This window comes from Halichoerus grypus, chromosome 9 (genome assembly GCF_964656455.1).
Source record: "Halichoerus grypus chromosome 9, mHalGry1.hap1.1, whole genome shotgun sequence".
NCBI lineage: Eukaryota > Metazoa > Chordata > Mammalia > Carnivora > Phocidae > Halichoerus > Halichoerus grypus.
In genome coordinates this window covers 133,571,184-133,590,322 of record NC_135720.1, presented here as the reverse complement: position 1 = coordinate 133,590,322, position 19,139 = coordinate 133,571,184, and the positions used below count along the sequence as shown (strand labels likewise).

Below are 19,139 nucleotides of genomic sequence, written 5' to 3'. Positions count from 1 at the left end.
AAAATCCTTTCCATAGGAGGATGGGAGGCAGGGCCGGCAAACAGCCGCGGGCCGCATCTGGCCTGTGGGCCACAGTGTTCCAGCTCCTGATATCAGGTGGTGACACGCTGGGGACAGCCTGGGGGGCCCAGTCGGTTAAGCGTCCGCCTTTGGCTCAGGTCAGGATCCCAGGGTCCTGGGATCGAGCCCTGTGTTGGGCTCCCTGCTCAGCGGGGAGTCTGCTTCTCCCTCTCCCTCTGTTGCTTCCCCTGCTTGTGCTCTCTCTCTGTGTCTGTCAGATAAATAAAATCTTAAAAAAAAAAAAAAAAAGGGTGGTGACATGCTAACGCTAGTACCTTTCCCAAGCACACAGAAATATCCCTACGCCTACCCACGGAAGCAGGAAGTAGAAGCTATCAAGGCAACAACCACATTTTATAGCACATTAAACTCCGTTTACTGTGGGACTCTCAGAGACGCACACATCACCTGGATCTGAGGCCCTTCACAGCTTCTAGCACGGTTCCAGTTCACACCAGTTCCAGAAAGAGGGTAAAAACAGGAAATCCAGGCAACTCAGCCCGCGGGGCGTGGTCTGCCATAACCAGCGGCTGGACCTCGGGGAGGCGCGCTCCACGCTGAGCGAGTGAGGCTGCCCACGGCTGACAACGTGCAAGGGATTCTAAAGAGCGTCCACCTCCGTGGGAAGAGGGACGGAGCAGGGGGTGTCCCCCTGTGGCTCTGAAGCCTGTCCGATCGCGAGTGCTGCAGAAAGAACGCAAGCAGGGACTGAGCCACTGGCCACGCGCAGAAATGCCGAGGCCGTGCCCATGGCTTACCTGTGGATCGGTCAACAGCGGCTAAGGGGCACCGCCCAGCGGTGTGCGGTGGGCGTCTGGTCTACTCTGAAGAGGTGACGTGTCACAGACCTACCTCCTCGGGACCACGTGAGAAAGAAAAACACAGCAGTGCAAAGCTATTTCTCAGACCCTATACAGGGACATCCACATCCCAGCAAGCTGGTGCGGCTCTGGCTTCGGTGTGGCGTAACGGAAGATCACAGGCCCTGGGGGCAGGCGACCCGGCTCTGAACCCCAGGCCCACCTCTTATAGACTGTGGGATCCTCAGAAAGTTCCTTGAGCTCTGTAAAACGGAGTTTCACATCAATAAAAGTAGGTGCTACTATCCATGCTCAAAGACTGGCCATCATCAGAAGCCCCTCACCCAGGCTTTTTCTACAGCACCTGGAGCACATCTTTGTCCTTCCTCTCTGAAAGCCACCAGGCAAATGGCTCTGGGACTTACTACACTATTCTAGCAGCCAGCACCTTCTACAGGAGCCTCGTCTGCCAAAGTTTTCTAAAAATCCCTGCTTTTCCCATCCTTCCTTGCAGCAAGGTGCACTTCAGGGGAAAGGCAAGGAAATGGGGTGCGCACGTGAATCCAGGATGTACGGGGAACGGGGAGCAACAAGCCCTCGCCCGCGCTGCAGACAGACCCCCGGAACCGCCAGCCTCGAGAGCATTTCTGAGCACCCCTCCTGTTCACTGCACCGGAACCATCACGATGACACCCAGCCCCCATATCATACACCTTTCGGTTCCAAAACACTGGACAAACGGTAATGCATCCAAAAGCCATAAGAGAAGTTAGACTTCCAAAAACCAAGGGTGTTAAGAGTACTGGAGGTTTCCAAATGAAGCCCAGAGTTCAGGGGTCAGTGCAAGCAAAGAACGCCTCAGGAATAACGCATCTACCTTGCCGAAGTCCCCCGTTCATTGCTGGGGAAACCGGCAGGAACAATGAAAACACATCCCAGAACCAACCAGCAGATGCGAAAGAGGCACTTGCTGGTGGTGGGGGCCCAGAGGGCCGTGGGAACTCTGCGCCAGCCCCTCCCTCCTGGCCTCATCCCCATGGCAACCCCCAGGCTCTGTACGACGCTCTTTCTCTTGAACTAGCAGCCTACCTCCGTCCTGCACTGCCGATCCCCTGGTCTGCATCCCTGAGGGGTGGGGCACCAACGGGCTCCCCGGGCTGCACAGCGGGCGGCTTGCCTCAGCTCCCGGCAGGCCCAGCTGTGAGCTAAAACTTACAGCCAACGGTCGGGAGCAAAGGATAGAAAGTTCCGGGGCTCTTGCCGTATTTCTGCTATCACTTATCCTTTTTGGGAGAAGTGGTACAGGTTTTCTCCATCTTGAAACAAAAACAAATAAACCACTCCCCCCTCCCCCATCCCACTTTCCATTCATCTTCTCCATCAGCCTTCCATCTCTGACTCAGCGCTCAGGGCATCTGTCCTCAATGGTCCTCGCAACCGGCCAACAACAGTTTGTGAATAGCGCACTGAGCACAACACATCACACCATCCCTGAGGGGTGGGGCACCAACGGGCTCCCCCCACTCACACTCTCGAAATAAATAAGTAAAATCTTAAAAAAATAAAGACTTGTTCTAGGAACAATGGAATACCTACCATATGGCTTACATAAATTGTGGCTGCATCTCAACATACTACTGACCAAAAGACGACAAGAGACACACACAGCAGGGTTACCATTTATACAAGGTTCGAAAACAGGCACAATTCAATACTGTTAAGAAGGCATTAGCAGGGGCACCTGAGTGGCTCAGTTGGTTAAGCATCTGCCTTTGGCTCAGGTCATAATCTCAGGGTCCTGGGATCGAGTCCCGCATCCGGCTCCCTGCTTATTTGGGAGTCTGCTTCTCCATCCCTCTCTGCCTCTCCTCCCCCTGGTGCTCACGCTCTCTCTCTAATGTTCACTGTCCCTCACTCTCTCTAAAATAAACAAATAAAATCTTAAAAAAAAAAAAAAGAAGGCATTAGCAATGATGAAACCAGAGACACACTAGGAAGAAAATGACCGCTAGAGTCAAGGTGGGGCTTCCATTTTCGGTGGGAGGAGGGGCTTCTGAATGTAGGTGCCCTGGAAAGACCATTTATCTTAGGACTACTTATTAAACATCCAAGTTCCAAGCACTCTTCTGTATGTATGTCCTATTTCACAATGTAATGCAAGAATTACTAGAGAAAAAGAATGTGGAACCACTGAGTGACCTCACTAAATCCGTGTCATTTCTGATTCCTAACCCTTCAAAACTATCTCTTACACCCCAAAAATGCCAATGGAGGTAAAGCACAACTTCCAAGTTTATCGGTCACTTCTATCCCCAGGGCAATTAACCCACTAGAGGTGCACTAGAAAGATCTAGAAAGATCTAGACCTGTATCACCTCAGATAAGAAGGACCGTTAACAGCAACCCTGGGCCTGCTCGATCTTCTTCTCTCCAGGAGGAATAAACGAAGGACTCATCTCCTGGTCAACACCTCTTTGTCATGCTCCTTCTAGTGTCATCCACTGTTTGACAGAATTTACACTGAATACCAAACACTGTTTAGAGCGACCAGGTCCCAGCTGAGGGGCCGGGGGCTTCTGCTCTCCTGGGAGCCCCGCTTTCTGTTCCCTCCTGTGTGAGGGACGTTACCACAGGTGGCTCGGGGCAGAAGAGGCTCAGGATGCCGGGTACTAGATACAGATGACCTGACTTCAAGTCCCCACTTAGCCGTTTAGTATTGGAAAGGCCTTGTGAACACTCCACAAAGTGTAAGAACAGATCAGACTCAAGATTCCTCATCTGGGATAAATGTGGGACAATGGTTCCCATTCTTTACAGAGATGCTATACAGAACGAAAGAACAGATGTGAGCCTTCTGAAGCCTGGAGCCTTCTGAAGCCTGGTAGGTAGTCAATAAGCAGGATTACTGTTATAAAACAACAACAACAACAACAACAAAAAACCAATGACACAGGGCACCCGGGTGGCTCAGTCGGTTAAGCATCTGCCTCCAGCTCAGGTCATGATCCCAGGATCCTGGGATCGAGTCCTGCATTGGGCTCCCTGCTCAGCAGGGAGCCTGCTTCTCCCTCCGCGCCTCCCCCTGCTCGTGCTCTCTCTCTCTCTAGCTCTCAAATAAATAAAATCTTAAAAAAACAAAAAACAATGACACTGTAGCTCTATTATGGAGGATAAAATGAATTTTTTGGTCTCCCATCCAACTTCTCACACTGTACGGCTGGTTGCTCTTTTTTTTTTTTTTTTTTTAAAGATTTTATTTATTTATTTGATAGAGTGAGAGAGAGAGGCCAAGAGGGGGTAGGGTCAGAGGGAGAAGCAGACTCCCTGCTGAGCAGGGAGCCCGATGTGGGACTCGATCCCGGGACTCTGGGATCATGACCTGAGCCGAAGGCAGATGCTTAACCAACTGAGCCACCCAGGCGCCCCGGCTGGTTGCTCTTGGGACAACTCTTGATCCTTTCTTCTCATATGATAGGAAAGCACAAAAATACTTATCTTAAAATCCTTATGAATCCTTAACAGAAGATTTAACTCCACTACCAGAAACAATTCCTGTGTCCCAACTTCCTTACAACGATGAAACATGAGGAGAAATAAAATTCAAAATTTACAAAAACGGAGACACAGGTAAATTATCTAGTGGCCAATCTATAATTGTCACATTAATTAAGACCAGTAAGAGACACACATAATCACGACGTACACTTTCCAAAAGCCCAAATGTAACCAGAGAGCTTCTAATCTCTTTTTCTGGCAATAGCAAATGAACTTTCTGACCAGTGAAGGTGTTCATAATTAGGAAAATATGCGAAAGGCCGCAAAGTCAAGAAGAAAGGTCCTAGACCAAACAATACTCCAGCTGATCTGCAAATAATAGCGGACTAGTTCAGCTCCTGTTCACATGGGATTTCTACTGTTATAGGAGTTTTCTACTGGCAAGTTAGGAGAGGGGTACAGATGACCCAAATGAGTTAAACTCAAATCCAGTTACACTATTTTCATTTTTTAAAATATAAACTCTTTAGTAAGGAGTGACACAGACCTTTGTTCAAAGGTGTCCCATGGGGACGCCTGGGTGGCTCAGTCAGTTAAGTATCTCCCTTCGGCTCAGGTCATGATCCCAAGGTCCTGGGATCGAGCCCCACATCAGGCTCCACACAGCGGGGAGTCTGCTTCTCCCTCTCTCTGCTTCTCCCCCTGCTTGTGCTCTCTTTCTCTGACAAATAAATAAAATCTTTTTAAAAAAAACAACAAAGGTGTCCCATGGTAAGAAACATCTGATGACATTTAGCAGAGATCAAAAGCCCACACCCTGTGATGTCGATCTGGATTTTAGTTTTTATGGAGAGCCAGTTTGCAGACCCTCCATTGCCGCTGCCTGTTCTTTTCGGAATGATCCCAGCTCGTCCCAGTAAGAAAGCACGGACACAGCTCCCCCGAAACACTGAACAGCCCTCTCTTTGCTTTCCCCACCTGGACGGTGTTCCGCCATACCTACCATAATGGTGTGTTCCGGAAATCGGGCACGCACCAGCTTCACGAACTCCACAAAATGTTCTGAATACCCGTTGGCCACATCCAGGCATATGAACTTGACCTGCGGCACCGCTTCCAAGATGTTGCTCATCTTTTCCAGATCACTCTTCCCACTGCCCGAACTCACGGCTACGTGCTGCACCAAAATAAACCGAGAGGCGCAAGACGTGAGGAGTCAGGAGCATTCCAAAGTCAGACCCTGCCTCCATCCATTCTCCTCTCCTGGGGACACTGCTGTGAGTGTTTGAGGTTCACCCGGACCAAAGAGACACACGGTGGATCTGCTCAAGAAACACGCCACGGCGGAGGTAAAGGAGATTTGTCCTCGGCCACAGAATCTTCCAATAAACAGATTTTTAATTACTCGGGAAACCTACTCCTTGGCCTTTCCTTAATTTCCTCACACTGTGTGCAACTCTGAAACTGTGGAGCTGCTCGTGCAAATTCTGCTCTTCTTGGAGGAGAGGCAGGAGGAACAAGGTCCTCCCACCAACGCCGTGGCTGTCACCCTCACGGCTGGCACGGGGAACAGGAGAGCAAGGAAGATGTCTACACTCTTCTGATAAAACTTCCAGCTTTCATCTTGACTCTCAATACAGTACCATCACAACATGCAAATCGTAACCCACTCAAAAAACTGCAATACTCAGGGTTCCTATGAAAAGGGCAACATGGCCAGAAGGTGCAAGACCGGACAAGCCTGTGATGCTCTTTCCCAACGGCACCTGTCTGTGTGGACATCTGAAGCCACCACACCCTCCTCGGTAATACCCTCTTCCCCAACCTCCACGGCACCGGCGGTCTCCAACCCATCCCTCTGCTCCTGGGAAAATCTGCTCTCTAGGATAAGATTTGTTTTTAGTCATGGATGCCTTTGCGAAACTGAGTCGTGGTTTTGTGCCCAGGGTCAGCATCTCACCTTTTGTAAGAATATTTGTATTTTATGACACTTTAAGCCACAAGCCACCGACGGGGGGTGGGGGGACATAACTGAATACCCTTTGTGATTCCCCCAAAATCACAACAATGTATTAATGACACAGATACTGTATGTAAACAGCCTGGTAACTTGATACATGCTTACTCCAGTTTCCTGCGTTCAGATCAGTTTTCCCTCCTCATGCTGCCAGTCTGCCCAGGGCTGGTCCAATCCATCCCTCCCGCTAGAGCTTTGCTACCTTTCTTGTTTCCGTTTCATTTCTGTTAAAGTCTGCCAAGTGGAACTCGAGATTGGTTCATTTCTTTTAGTGTTACCAAGTTTTGGACATTTCCCCCTTTTTAATTAGCCTTTAATTTGGTCGGGGGCAGAGTAGCAAGTCAAACGATCATGCTTGGTAATGAAGGACCAGGTTCTAATCAACAACACATTGCCAGAAACCCCTGCACAGGAGTCAGAGGTATGACCCCCCCGCAAAAAAAATCATCACTCTCCAAACTTCTTCCAGTTTGTGGAAGAAACATTTTTTCCATTTCATGTCTGAATGAATATTAATAATTAAGTGATTAATGATTAATGTCCCCCCCCCCCCGTCGGTGGCTTGTGGCTTAAAGTGTCATAAAATACAAATATTCTTACAAAAGGTGAGATGCTGACCCTGGGCACAAAACCACGACTCAGTTTCGCAAAGGCATCCATGACTAATCATTAAGTGATTAATATTCATTCAGACACGAAATGGAAAAAATGAAGGACTTGATATTGAGCCAGGATTACTGTATCTCCAAAAACAATCTTTTCACTAATCAAAATCCACACAGAGTACAGCCAAGGAAAAAAAAAAGCCAGTGTAACTTCAAAAGATGAAGTCATTTTCCAATCACAAATGATCTGATCACGAGAAGAGCGTCTCCAACGAGAAGAGCGTCTCCAACGCGAAGAAACTTCTCTGCAGGCCCTGGCTCGGAACCACCCAAATGTGCCAGGTGGCAAGTCAGGTGTGTTACATAATAACAAGAGTTTTTGTTATTTTCAAACTGCCTTCTTTTTTTTTTTTTTTAATAACAGCTTTACGGAGATATAATTACATACCGCACGCTTCACCCATTTAGAGTGCACAATTCAATAGTTTTTCATATATTCAGCGTTGTGAAACTGCCATCACAATTTTAAAACATTTGTCCCTCCCACACGTGTTGGCTCTCACCCTCAAATTCCCACCCCCCAGCCTTAGGCAACCTCTCATCTACTTTGTCTCTGTAGGTTGGCCTATTTTTGACATTTCACATAAACAGAAACATATTTTCATGTCTGGTTTTTTCACTCGGCAAAATGTTTTCAAGCTTCATCATCCGCGCTGTAGTATGAATCAGGGCTTCATCCCTTTTTACGGTTGAATAATATTCTGTTGTATGGACATACCAGCTTTTGTTTATTCGTTCATCAGCTCGCGGACACTCGGGTGCTTTCTACCTTTCCGCTCTCATGAATAACACTGCTACGAACATTTGTGTACACGTTTCTGTGCGGACACCTACTTTTCTGTCTGCGAGGTCTACACCTAGAAATGCAATCACTGGGTCGAGTCGTAGCTCTGCTGTCTGACGTTCTGAGCAACAGCCAAAGCAGGTGCACTATTTACATACCCCCCACCAATGCAGGAGGGGTCCAATTTCTTCACATCCACGCCAACGCTCGTTAGCATCAGTTTTTCGGATTACAGCCTTCCTAGTGGGCAGTGTTTATTCAACTTCAAAACAACTTGTTATAATTCGATGTTTTTCCTCCAGTCAGAGGACTGTTCAGACTGGATGCACCCCTTGCAGGAAACATAGGTCTTCCACAGGCTCTGTACCACCAAATTTTTCAAGGAAAAAAAGCCCCAGATATTCCTGGTAGAGAGATCCTAATATTTTCCAAAATCGGATCCAGGGCAGGTTTCCCTGGCAATGTTGAAGGGCAGGGCCCACTACTACCTTTCCACGGGACTCTCTCTAGGGACTCTGCCGGTCTGTCCGCTTCCAATTCAAATCCGGGCAACTACCCTAAAGTGTCTCTCCCCTGCCCCCCTGCAAGAAATGTAACTTATAACCGGAGAGCAGTCATACCTGCAGACATTCTGGGTGATGAGCCGCGAAGAGCTTCCACTCGTCCAAGGTGTAGTGCTTTTGAATTGCCGTGAACATGGAGTGCTAGGGGACCAAACAGCACTGTTAGGACAGGAAGTCAAGCGAGCCCGCTCTCCTCCCTGCATGGGCCAGGAGGGACCTGACAACACAAAAGAATGGGCTGTTCCTTCCAGTTCACGCTTCATTTGCTTTAAATATGCTGAGGGCCAAGAACAGACGAATGTGTCACCGGTAGAATCACACAACCGTGTTTTCCATTCTAATCTGATCAGACAACCCTGCATCCGGGACTCAGGAGGCTCGGGAGGCCGGGGAGGGAAGAAGAAGAAGGGTTCTCAGGGCCCTGTCCCGGCCCCACCGGCTGAGTCAGGCCCAGAGCATCGGGCAGCAGGTGCCCTGCCCTGAAGAGCACCTGAGGGCCAACTGCTGATGGCCAACCCAAGAGAACCTCAACTCATACCTGAAAGCTTCGTTTTGTGTTCAGTCTAAACATGTCTTGTTAAACGCTAAACCCAACAGGCAGCTGGGATTCTGGAGGGAGGGAATTCGACAAATCGTAATCCCACACCCATGACTACCAACCCAATCCAACATCGACACTTTGGCGCAAGCACCTCGTGTGCTATTTCGTTTACTTCTCCGAGCAACTTCGTACAGTCATACTAGCTTCGTGGACAGAAATGGAGCTTAAGCAATTTAACAACAGCTTGGCCATAAAGGGGCAAAGGCCAGAATCAAACTCAAATCTGACTACAGAGCCCAGGTTCCTGCCCCTCTCCTAACCTCACTGGGTCTGTTTTCCTATCTACACTTTCCCACTCTAAAATCCCATGCCTTTATGAACTCGCACTAAATCAGTGGATCCTAGAGGCAGAAAATTCATAGTACACACACACATGGTTTCAGGGTACGCCACTTTACTGTGTTTTCAATGGACACGGTCTCAAATGACAGGGAGTCCTTCCTGTGAAAGTTCTACATTTTTTATGGACTCACAACTCGATATGGGAATGAATCTGGACTACTGATTCGCTCCCTGATTCCACCCACTTTCCCACTAATACATAATTCATTAGTAGCGATGGCTGATCACAGAGCAGAGCAAGGGAAAGACAAGGAGAAAAAAAAATACAAATTTCTTTAGCAATTAATTTATTAGCCTCCGGGCCAAAGCTCGGTGGGGGCTGTGGGCTGACAGAGACTACAACTGATCACGAAGCCAGACAGACCACCCCCTACTCCATTTTTCGAATTCATCATCGGTTTGAAAATCTTCCTTCTACACTGGCTAATAATGAATCCTTGCACCTCCTGAGGTTTGACTTGCTGCCCACAGCGAGAAGCTCTTTCAACTAATTGGATTTCTCTTTCCACGCGGCAGGCATTATCGATGGAAAAAGACACACAAACTCTGTGCACATCAGAAGCAAACATTTCACATCTGGGATGAATAAGGTGCGTTGCACCCAGACCCAGCCGCATGGGACAGAGGTCCTGCCCACAAACAGCTTTTCCTTTACTTCTCCCAATGCCAGGATACCAGCTACTCGCTTTATAGGAAATGAGACTGGTAAATTGGCCAGAAGGGACCTTGAGCTTCTACGGTTAGCTGTCAGTGTGAGTTGGGAGGCAAATCCCTTATTCTGGAGTCAGTCTGGGTTTGAATCTTGAATGTACTGGACTGAATGCCCTGAGCCAAGGGACCTCTCCTCTCCCTCTCTGCCTCAGTTCTGTAAAAGGAACCCACCCAGGGGGGCTGTGCCAACATTACACACATTCTATCCACTGTCTGGCACCTAAGTGCTCAACAAATGTTTTGTAATAAATGTCACTGCAGAGACTGCATACGAAGCAGTTCTGCCTTAATTTCAAAGGCAAGGTTGCTCTTCTATAATATGACACCAGTCTAACTTTGTAAGATCTCTAGTTTCTCAAACTATCGTGAGCATTTTCAAGGAAGAAGGGGATGCAGATCTAGACCATTTCATGGAATGCGAAGTCCACGCTCCATCCATCTTCTGGCTGCAAAGGGAAGATAAGAAGTGTCCCCCAGCATCCATCAGACTCAGAACTAAACAGTCTGGCCACAGTGAATGACCCAAAGCGTTTCAATTTTCTCTCCTCCTCCTTGTGTCTGAACAAGTCCAGGATGGGCTCCTGACAACCTGTCCAGGGTAAGCAGCAGAGGGAACAAAGCCCACCTCTTACCTGGGACATCACCACCGCCATCTCGAATGTCCCCACGGTGTCCATGTTGGCCACGATGATGGGAATCCCTGAATAGGTCTGCTTCGAATTTCGAAACGTGAAGGTACGCTCAAGATCCACCTATTGGCAGAAAGGGAAAAGGAGTGCTTTGCTCTTTAAGTGGTTTGTGAAGAATTTCGAGAGTTTGGAGCAAGGGAAGAACAAAAAGGAAATGCAGGTCCTTTGGTCCCTTGGTCTCTTGGGTGCTGAGCCAGGTGTTCCAAAGACAGGAGAGTTCCTCAGGAGACCAAGTGACAGGTTGTCATCCAGGGACAAAGCTGAACCGGCCTCGTTACGACCCTCAAGTGCCAGTACAAGGCACCAGACGTCCTGCCATCAAACCAAACCTCGGAACCAGAAGCTCATCTCCTTCAGTAGCCTCTCTCCACCCACGGCCACCTTCTGTCCCCAGCCTGATCCATCCTGGCCCTAAATACCCACATACATGCTATCTTTCCCACTTACAAGCACCAGAGGGACCATTCCCCTTCTGGAAAAATTCACTCCACTCTTCCCTGCCAAGCATGGTCTTCCCTTTCATTCTTACTCTCAGAGAGAACCAGACACTCCAAATTCACCCTGCAGTGAGCTGCAAACCATTAATCCCTTAACCTGTCAACCTTCTCAGCGGCTTTGTGATTCTGAGCATCTTTCAGAGAGCTGAGAGGAAGTACTTGCAACCGGACGTCTCCGCATATCAACACTTGCTCCTTTGACATGCAAGTGGTGGAGGGAGGGGGAGGGGGAGGGGGAGGGGGAGGGGGAGGGCCCTCCCATTCTACTGTAACTCCAACTTCAGGGCATTTGTGGCTAAGCCAGCTATCAGGAATCCAGAACTAGCCGAGATGGGGGGGCTCAGCAAAAGCCATGCGCTAGGGCCCCGCGCTCACCAAGAGGTAGCAGAGTCAGAACCACTTCTTTGACCCAAGCAGATCCAAGGCTTACAGGCTCTTGGATCCATTTTTCACCCTTTTCCTGCCCCCCTCTTACCAGAGAAAGGCCACCCTTCCCCCACCCCACCCCACGCCACATCAAGGCTCCACTGCCCAGGTTGGTTTCTGGCTGGGTTCAGCCAATGAAGAAAGTGAGTAGGAAACTGAAGGATAGTGCGGAACAAGGGAGGGGGGCCTGTATGTAGTCAGGGCATGTCTCCCAGAACCCCTCTGCCTTGGCCTGCGTGGTCTTGGTTCCAGCTTTCACAGAGTGATCGCAGGACTTGGGCTCCAGTAACATCACCTCCTCCCCTCTGGAAGTGGTTTTCCACTTTTGCCAATCTCTGGGGTGCCCCAAGATCTCATCGGGCATGTCAGCGGAGCTCGGAGAGCTTGCATTAAATTTCCTGTTTTACATATTCAGCACTGTTTGAGGTGGACCTGGACAGGCACAAGACCATCCTGGAAGTGGGTGCCTCCCCAAAGGAGAACCGGCGGGAGACACAGAGGCGTGCATCTTGAGCCTCTGAAATAATTCCGACCTACATTAATCGTGGCTTCATGAGTTCATCGGCAATCATCATTTCCTACCAGTGTTTACCTACCCTTCCCCTATCCCTTTTCATTTGAGACAACTTTCCCTTTGCAATCACATGTCAAAAAACACCAAGGGACACCTCGGGCCATTTAGCCTTTCCACACATCTCCCTTGTTCTCTACACAACTCCACGTCCAGGAGGCTTCCTGGGTGAATGACGTCATAGGTATGTCTGCTCTGGCCTTAAAAGCGAAGATGAGGGGAAATGAGATGGAGTCACTACACGAGCAGGTGGGGCAGCTCACTCATCCCCTTCTCTGCTTCCTTCATTATGATTCTTGGCTCTACTTCAGTGAAGCAAGTTCGATTTACATTCTGAGAGCTAACTGAAGGAGTCTATCAGTTGCAACTTTCTGTGCTGCTGAGGGCACTCTAACATTCTGGCTTTAATGGCTTAAAATAATCAGAATCCCTAGATCTCAAATGACTCATACTCCTCCCAAGATGCATGGGGAGGGCTGCTACACTCTGCACCCAGCTGAGCTCACAGTGGGTTTTTCTGGGCACCCCAAGACCCTACGCGCAGTATGGAAAAAACAGAGCTCTTCATGGAAAAAGGTCAGCCTTGACAGTGAACTCCTGCCCTTATTTCTAGTCTTCATGTGGTAGATTCCACACTATCCTTAATTCTAGGAATGAGAAATAAAATTATCTTCCCCAAGTAAGAATAAACTATCGGGACTACATAAAAATAAAAAGCTTTGGGTTGCCTGGGTGGTTCAGTCGGTTAAGCATCTGCCTTCAGCTCAGGTCATGATCCCAGGGTCCCAGGATTGAGCCCCGCGTTGGGCTCCCTGCTCGGTGGGGAGTCTGCTTCTCCCTCTCCCTCTACCCCTCTCCCGGCTTGTGCTCTGTCTCTTTCTCTCTAATAAATAAATAAAATCTTTAAAAAATTTTTAAAAAATAAAAAGCTTCTGCACAGCAAAGGAAATAATCAACAAAACAATAAGGCAACTTATGGAATGGGAGAAGATATTTGCAAATTATATATCCGATAAAGAGTTAGTATCCAAAATATATAAACTTATCAAACTCAACACCACAAAAAGGAATAATCCAATTAAAAATGGGCAGAGCACCTGAATAGACATTTCTCCAAAGAAGACATAGAGATGACCAACAGACACATAAAAAGATGCTCAACATCACTCATTATAAGGGAAAAGCAAAGCAAAACTACAATGAGATATTACCTCACACCAGTCAGAATAGTGAAAATCAAAAAGATGAAAAACAAGAGATGTTGGCAAGGATGTGGAGGAAAAAGGAATCCTCCTGCACTGTTGATGAGAAGGCAAACTGGTACAGCCACTCGAAAATAGTAAGGAGGTTCCGCAAAAACTTAAAAATAGAACTAGCCTATGATCCATCAATTGCACTACTGGGTATTTACCCCCCAAAATACAAAAACATTAATTCAAAGGGAAACACGCACCTCTATGTTATAGCAGAATTAGTCACAACAGATGAATTATGGAAACAGCCCAAGTGTCTACCAACCAATGAATGGATAGAAAACATGTGATATATATACACTATGGAATATTACTTGGCCATAAAAAAGAATGAAATCTTGCCATTTGCAACAACATGGATGGAGCTAGAGAATATAATGCTAAGTGAAATAAATGAGAGAAAGACAAACACCGCATGATTTCACTCATATGTGGAACTTAAGAAACAAAACAAATGAACAAAGGAAAAAGAGAAAGAGAGACTAGCCAAGAAACAGACTCTGAACTATAGAAAACACATTCAGGGTTCCCAGAGGGAGGGGGTGGCGGATGGATGAAACAGGTGATGGGAAGTAAGGAGGGCACTTGCCGTGAGGAGCACCAGGTGACATATGGACTTGCTGAATTACTATATTGTACACCTGAAACTAATATTACACTGTATGTTCACTATACAATATAAAACACTATATATTTTAAAAAATAAAAATAAATTAAAAAAAAATTTTATATTATCTTCCCGATCTTATCCATACAGACAAAAAGACACATACACCACCCCCCCAAAAAAATACACCACTTGTTCACTGAGAGAGATGTTTTAAATATTCCAGCCTCCCAGGAACAAAACTTGGCATTTAATCTGCCACAGCTGGTCAATGCACCAAATATAGCACCTCCAAGTTCCCACTCTGCTAAGCCTGATTTGCAAGGGAACATAGAGTCATAAACTACCCCTCCCCCACCTCAAAAACACATGTTTCTGCTGCCCTTTAAACACACCTTCATTAAAGTCCGGCCTACAGCGCAACACTGGGGGGCCAAAAACAAAATGGGGACCCACCCACCCCATTTCTAAAGACTCAATGCTATGATCGAGCTAACAGGCTTACCCAGAAGCATGAGCCTTCTACATCGTGTTCTATCCTCCCACCTTGACAAACACAATTTCATTAATCGTCTGGAAAGTACCAGAACATGGTGTCATGGGGAGCCAGTCCCTGGCCTCCGGGTCCACACCCTCTCCTCGTCCCACACAAATCCTGACGTGCACACACAGACACTCCAGCCTGCACACTAAACGCCACGCACACACGCACCCACGCTCACACACAGCTGCCGCTGGACCACTCTCTGACGTTGGACATGAGCACATCAGCAGCATGGCAGGTCCTTGGGAAAACACACCTTGGAAAGGAGCCCTTGCCAGCCCTGAAACTAGCCTGAAGTCATCTGGGCAAGGAAATCCAGGATCCTGAGTTCCTAGAACATGACCTAGAGGATAAGCCTGGCCCACCGGCCCTGTCCAGTGAGGAGGAGGGTACAGGGGAGCAGAAGGGCAGTGTGGGGTGGGGGCCCCCTTTGCCTGGATCTATAGGTGGGACTGATTGAAGCAATTCTCTTATTAAATAAATTACTATCTGTCTCGCCTGTAAAAGGCAAGTCTACAGGGAGAATCCCTCTTATCTTTATAGTCCTAGCGGCTAAAAGTGTGGAAGAAATTAATATCCGACCAAGGGGTAAGAATGATATTGTATTTTCTGGGCAATGCTTGGTGGGCCCCAGCCCAGCTTTCTGAATGTTCTGTCCCCTGCAGGCTTCACCACCAGTTGGCAGGATCTGGAGAAGCTTGTGCAGCTGTGCATTACCAGATCCACAAACGGAAAGGACTCCAGCAGCTAGCCCAGATCAGCTAGCCCAGATTCCACATCAGAATCGTTGTAGGATGGTTTCCAAAATACACATGCTCACGCTGCTCCCAACTTAGTGAGAACCTTTGTGTTGGAGACAATATGTGTATTTTGGAGTGTCTCCCTAGGTGATTCATTAAGAACAATTCTACTCAAACCCTCTAATTTTACAGAGGCTGTTACGGTTTGCAATGTGTCTTCCAAAAAGATGCCAAAATGCCAACCAGCGGTACTTGTGAATTGTTAATAGGGTCTTTGCTGATGATCAAAGTAAGAGATCAGGAGGGTAGGGTCCATCCCAGTATGACTGGTGTTTGCAAAATGGGAAAATGTGGACAGAATGCGAGAACATGGTTTAAAGATGAAGGCAGAGATGGGGAATGAGGCCTCTACAAAGCAAGGAACACCCAAGACTGTGGGTAAACAACCAGAAGGTAGAAGAGAGAAATGTAACAGATTCTCTCTCACAGCACTCAGCAGGATCTAGCCTGTGGACACTTTGATCTGGAGCTCCTAGCCTCCTGCACTGTGAGACAGTAAATTTCTATTGTGTAAGTTTGTGGAACTTTGTTACAGCGGCCCCATGAAACTAACACAGAGCCAAGGTACTAAAATAGAACAGAGGTTGGACTAAAACCCAGGTCAGCTTGCTCCGAGGCCTATATTCTCTTCACTGCCATGCTCTGATCCCCTATGGGCCAACCTGCTGTGGACCCCCAGGCTCGATGAGAGTTCCCTGGATCTGCTGGTAAAAAAAAAAAAAATCACTAGTGAGTTTTAACATTGTATCAAGACTTCTCTGTCCTAGGACAAGTGGCCAATTTTCTGCTGCAAATTTCTTCATTGTAGGACTTCCAAAGTTATAGCTGTGTTAGTTAAGTTTTTTGTTGTTTTTTTTTTTAAATCTTATCCTAGGTTAAGGGCTCCAGTGGGACACCAGAGCCAGGAATGGGTTCTGAAGAAGAACGGATCAGGGAGTCAAGGAATGACTCGACCTCCCCAGTGTGTCAGATAAAGACAAAGTTCTTGCTTCAATCAACAAACATGTGACTTCTTTTGAAAGGATTACCCAAAGGCTCCCATGCAGCCCTGTGGGACTTTATTCTTATGTGCCAGGGACTTGTATGGACGGTTGAGAGAAGACCTCCTATCCGGCACAATCACAATAAGGGAGCTGACCTCAAATTCATTTTTTATGACGCTTGCAGAAACGCCCCTACAGGAGTCCTAGAACGTCTAAGTGGGAAACCACTCTGCCTTTCTCTCCATTTCCTGCTCACTGCCTGATGATCCATGAGCAGACCTAGCTCTCAGCAAAACTGTTGCAGTGATAAATCTTGTCAAGAGTCAAAACTCCCTTCCCAGCCAGGTCGGCTCTGACAGGCTATGATTTCTCTCCCCTGGCTCCATGCAACTCTGCTCGCTGGTTAAGCTCAAAGGCTGTCTTTTTACCATTTTAGTTTCCAATTTGCATGCAAGTATTACCTCTGTCAGGGGACGCGCAGCCTAGACTTCTATCTGATCGCACAATGAAAAGTTTTGATCATCTCCCTATAAGAAATTTCAGGCATCCACAACAAACTGAGGAAACACTGATTAGAAGCCTACTTGGATCTAGGGCTAACTAGATCCCTCCAACATCACCAAAGCAGGCAGATTATGGGATGCAACCAGCAAGCACCTACACCATTAGGGGAACCAACTGGAAAGACGATTCCAGTTAACTCTGGCTTCCAGGCAGAGAGCTGGCAAGCACCCAGACAAACAGAAATATGAAAACATTTCTCAAGGGCACAGAGTTCTCACTGCAACATGTACATGGAGATTGCAAGGTGCCACTTGATGCTGGGACATTAATAGTTTCAATCAGCCCGAAGTATGAAACCAAATGATGCGTGACATCATACCATTCTCTGGAAAAGAATAATTCACTCTATTACATAAATTCTAAATGTTTTACCTTCTCAAGATGCTGCCCGGCTCAGAAAATACATATGATCTATCCTTGTTTTAAACATGTCATTTTTCTTAAAATTAAGTTTCTCTCTCCTAAGTGAATTTTGAACAGATACTGAAAGAATATTCAGGCCACCACCACATTATTCGTCTGCCCAGAATCCCCACATCTTGTCTTGTTCTGGCCTTAGGTACAAACTATTTATTTTTCTTTCAAGGGTCTGCCCTGCTCTTTAAGGACGTGATGAAGGACAGGAGGAGGGTAGTCCAATCTAGAGTGATGAGGGTTAACCATTCCCGGCCTCTTGCAGTCCTGTCCCGTCCCATCCTCGCTGGCTCCAGCTGCCGCCCCTCCTGCTTGAGAAGGTGACTTGTTCTGGTCACCGGCGAAAAGAGGACGTTTCCTTAATCCAAACCAGCCCTCGGCTGGCAACACCAAGCACTGCAGTCAGGCCCGGGCACAGGCGCGCAGCCGAGGTCCTTGCAAGGGGGTTTATTTATGATTCTGTGGCGCTGAGCGTTTGGAAGAGCGTGCTGGCTCGGCTTCCTCCTGTTTACTCCTGCAGCCCCAGCCTCCAGATGGAGTCATTTCCTCACCTCCTTCTCCAGCTCTTAGAAGACCAGGCAAAGCCGTGGTCACCAGCACACCCTCCTCCGGGGGGACTCTGCTTTTCTGAGCAACTAGTTTATCCTTCAGGCTTTCACCTTCCTCATCCCCAGCAGGGGCATCACTCTCCCTCTCCCCTGGGGCTATTGCCGGTCCAGTAGCCACCTGTTCCTCAGGCTTTGATCTCATCAACACCGAACCGGCAAAACTGCCCAGGGTGTCCCTATTTGCCTCCCACCCCCACGCCCCTACGCCAGTGCTTTCTGCTTCCCTAGAACTGGGCCGGACTGCAGCTGTCCAGTAAGCCGGGTGCCACCAGGCACGAGTCCTCAGCCTCACTCCCAGCAAGGTCACTGAAACGTGGGAAGTAAACCCTGAACTTCTGCCGCCCTGGAGTTTGCCTGTTTTTTCAGACATTTAAAAAAAAAAAAAAAAATCCATTGCTGGAACTGATACTAGAGCAACGAGCAGCAGTTCTCCGCACCGAGAGACAGTGCCAAGATCACAAAGCTCTCCAGTTGTTTGTCCTCTCCCTTTACACCTGGGCTCCAGGGGGTCAATTCCTCCCTCTATGCACCCCTCCAGCCACCCCCCGTTGTTTCTAAGTCAGTGGGCCACTTGATCTTTGTTCCTCTGTGGTCTAGTCCGCTGTGTACCTCCCCCCCCCCGCCACCCGACCGGACGTATTTAGAATTTTACACCGGAGCTGGGTCCCTTAAAGATACCTCAAATCCTGGCACGGAACCAGCTGGCTTCCCCCTTTCTCAGCAGGTGGGGAGGCCGGGGTGGGGGGTGGGGGGTCAGCATCCCATCCCTCAACAGACACACGGAAGAGCCGACAAGGTTAGCACATCCCACCTCCTTCCACCGTCCTCTCCCGAGCCTACCCGGAAAACAAATCCCACCCCACTGCGGCTTTCGGAGAGCCCCACCTCGGCTCGGCTCCTGAGGCTGCTTCGCTTGGGTCGGAGCAGGACATCCTTAAAGTCCAGCTTGAGGTCTGCATCTATGCGGGGCATGGTGCGGCTCGGCGCGCGGAGGCAGGCGCGGCTACAGCTCGCAGCTCCTTCCTGCAGCGCGGGCGCCCGGCGCTGGAAGGCCGGGCGGGGGGGGGGGGGGGCGTGCCGGGGTCGTGGGGGGGCGCGGGGGGCGGGGCGTTCGGGGGCGGGGCGTTCGGGGCGGGGCGGCGGGG

The 19,139-nt window shown here is 48.5% G+C and overlaps 1 protein-coding gene across 2 annotated transcripts in view; it reads right to left on the bottom strand.

The window, feature by feature from the left end:
- GMPR (guanosine monophosphate reductase) overlaps positions 1-19,045 on the bottom strand; it is a 42,785-nt gene extending 23,740 nt beyond the window's left edge. Inside the window, exons 1-4 of one of the 2 annotated variants that reach the window (XM_036092981.2) lie at positions 18,880-19,045; positions 10,671-10,790; positions 8,442-8,525; positions 5,359-5,532 (exon numbers count right to left, since the gene is read on the bottom strand). In XM_036092981.2, coding sequence (XP_035948874.2) covers positions 5,359-5,532; positions 8,442-8,525; positions 10,671-10,790; positions 18,880-18,966 — 465 coding nt within the window. In that variant the 5' untranslated portion in view covers positions 18,967-19,045. Of the gene's footprint in view, positions 1-5,358; positions 5,533-8,441; positions 8,526-10,670; positions 10,791-18,672; positions 18,802-18,879 lie in introns of those variants that run through there. The other variant, XM_036092982.2, reaches the window with a different exon arrangement.
- Positions 19,046-19,139: the final 94 nt, after the last annotated feature.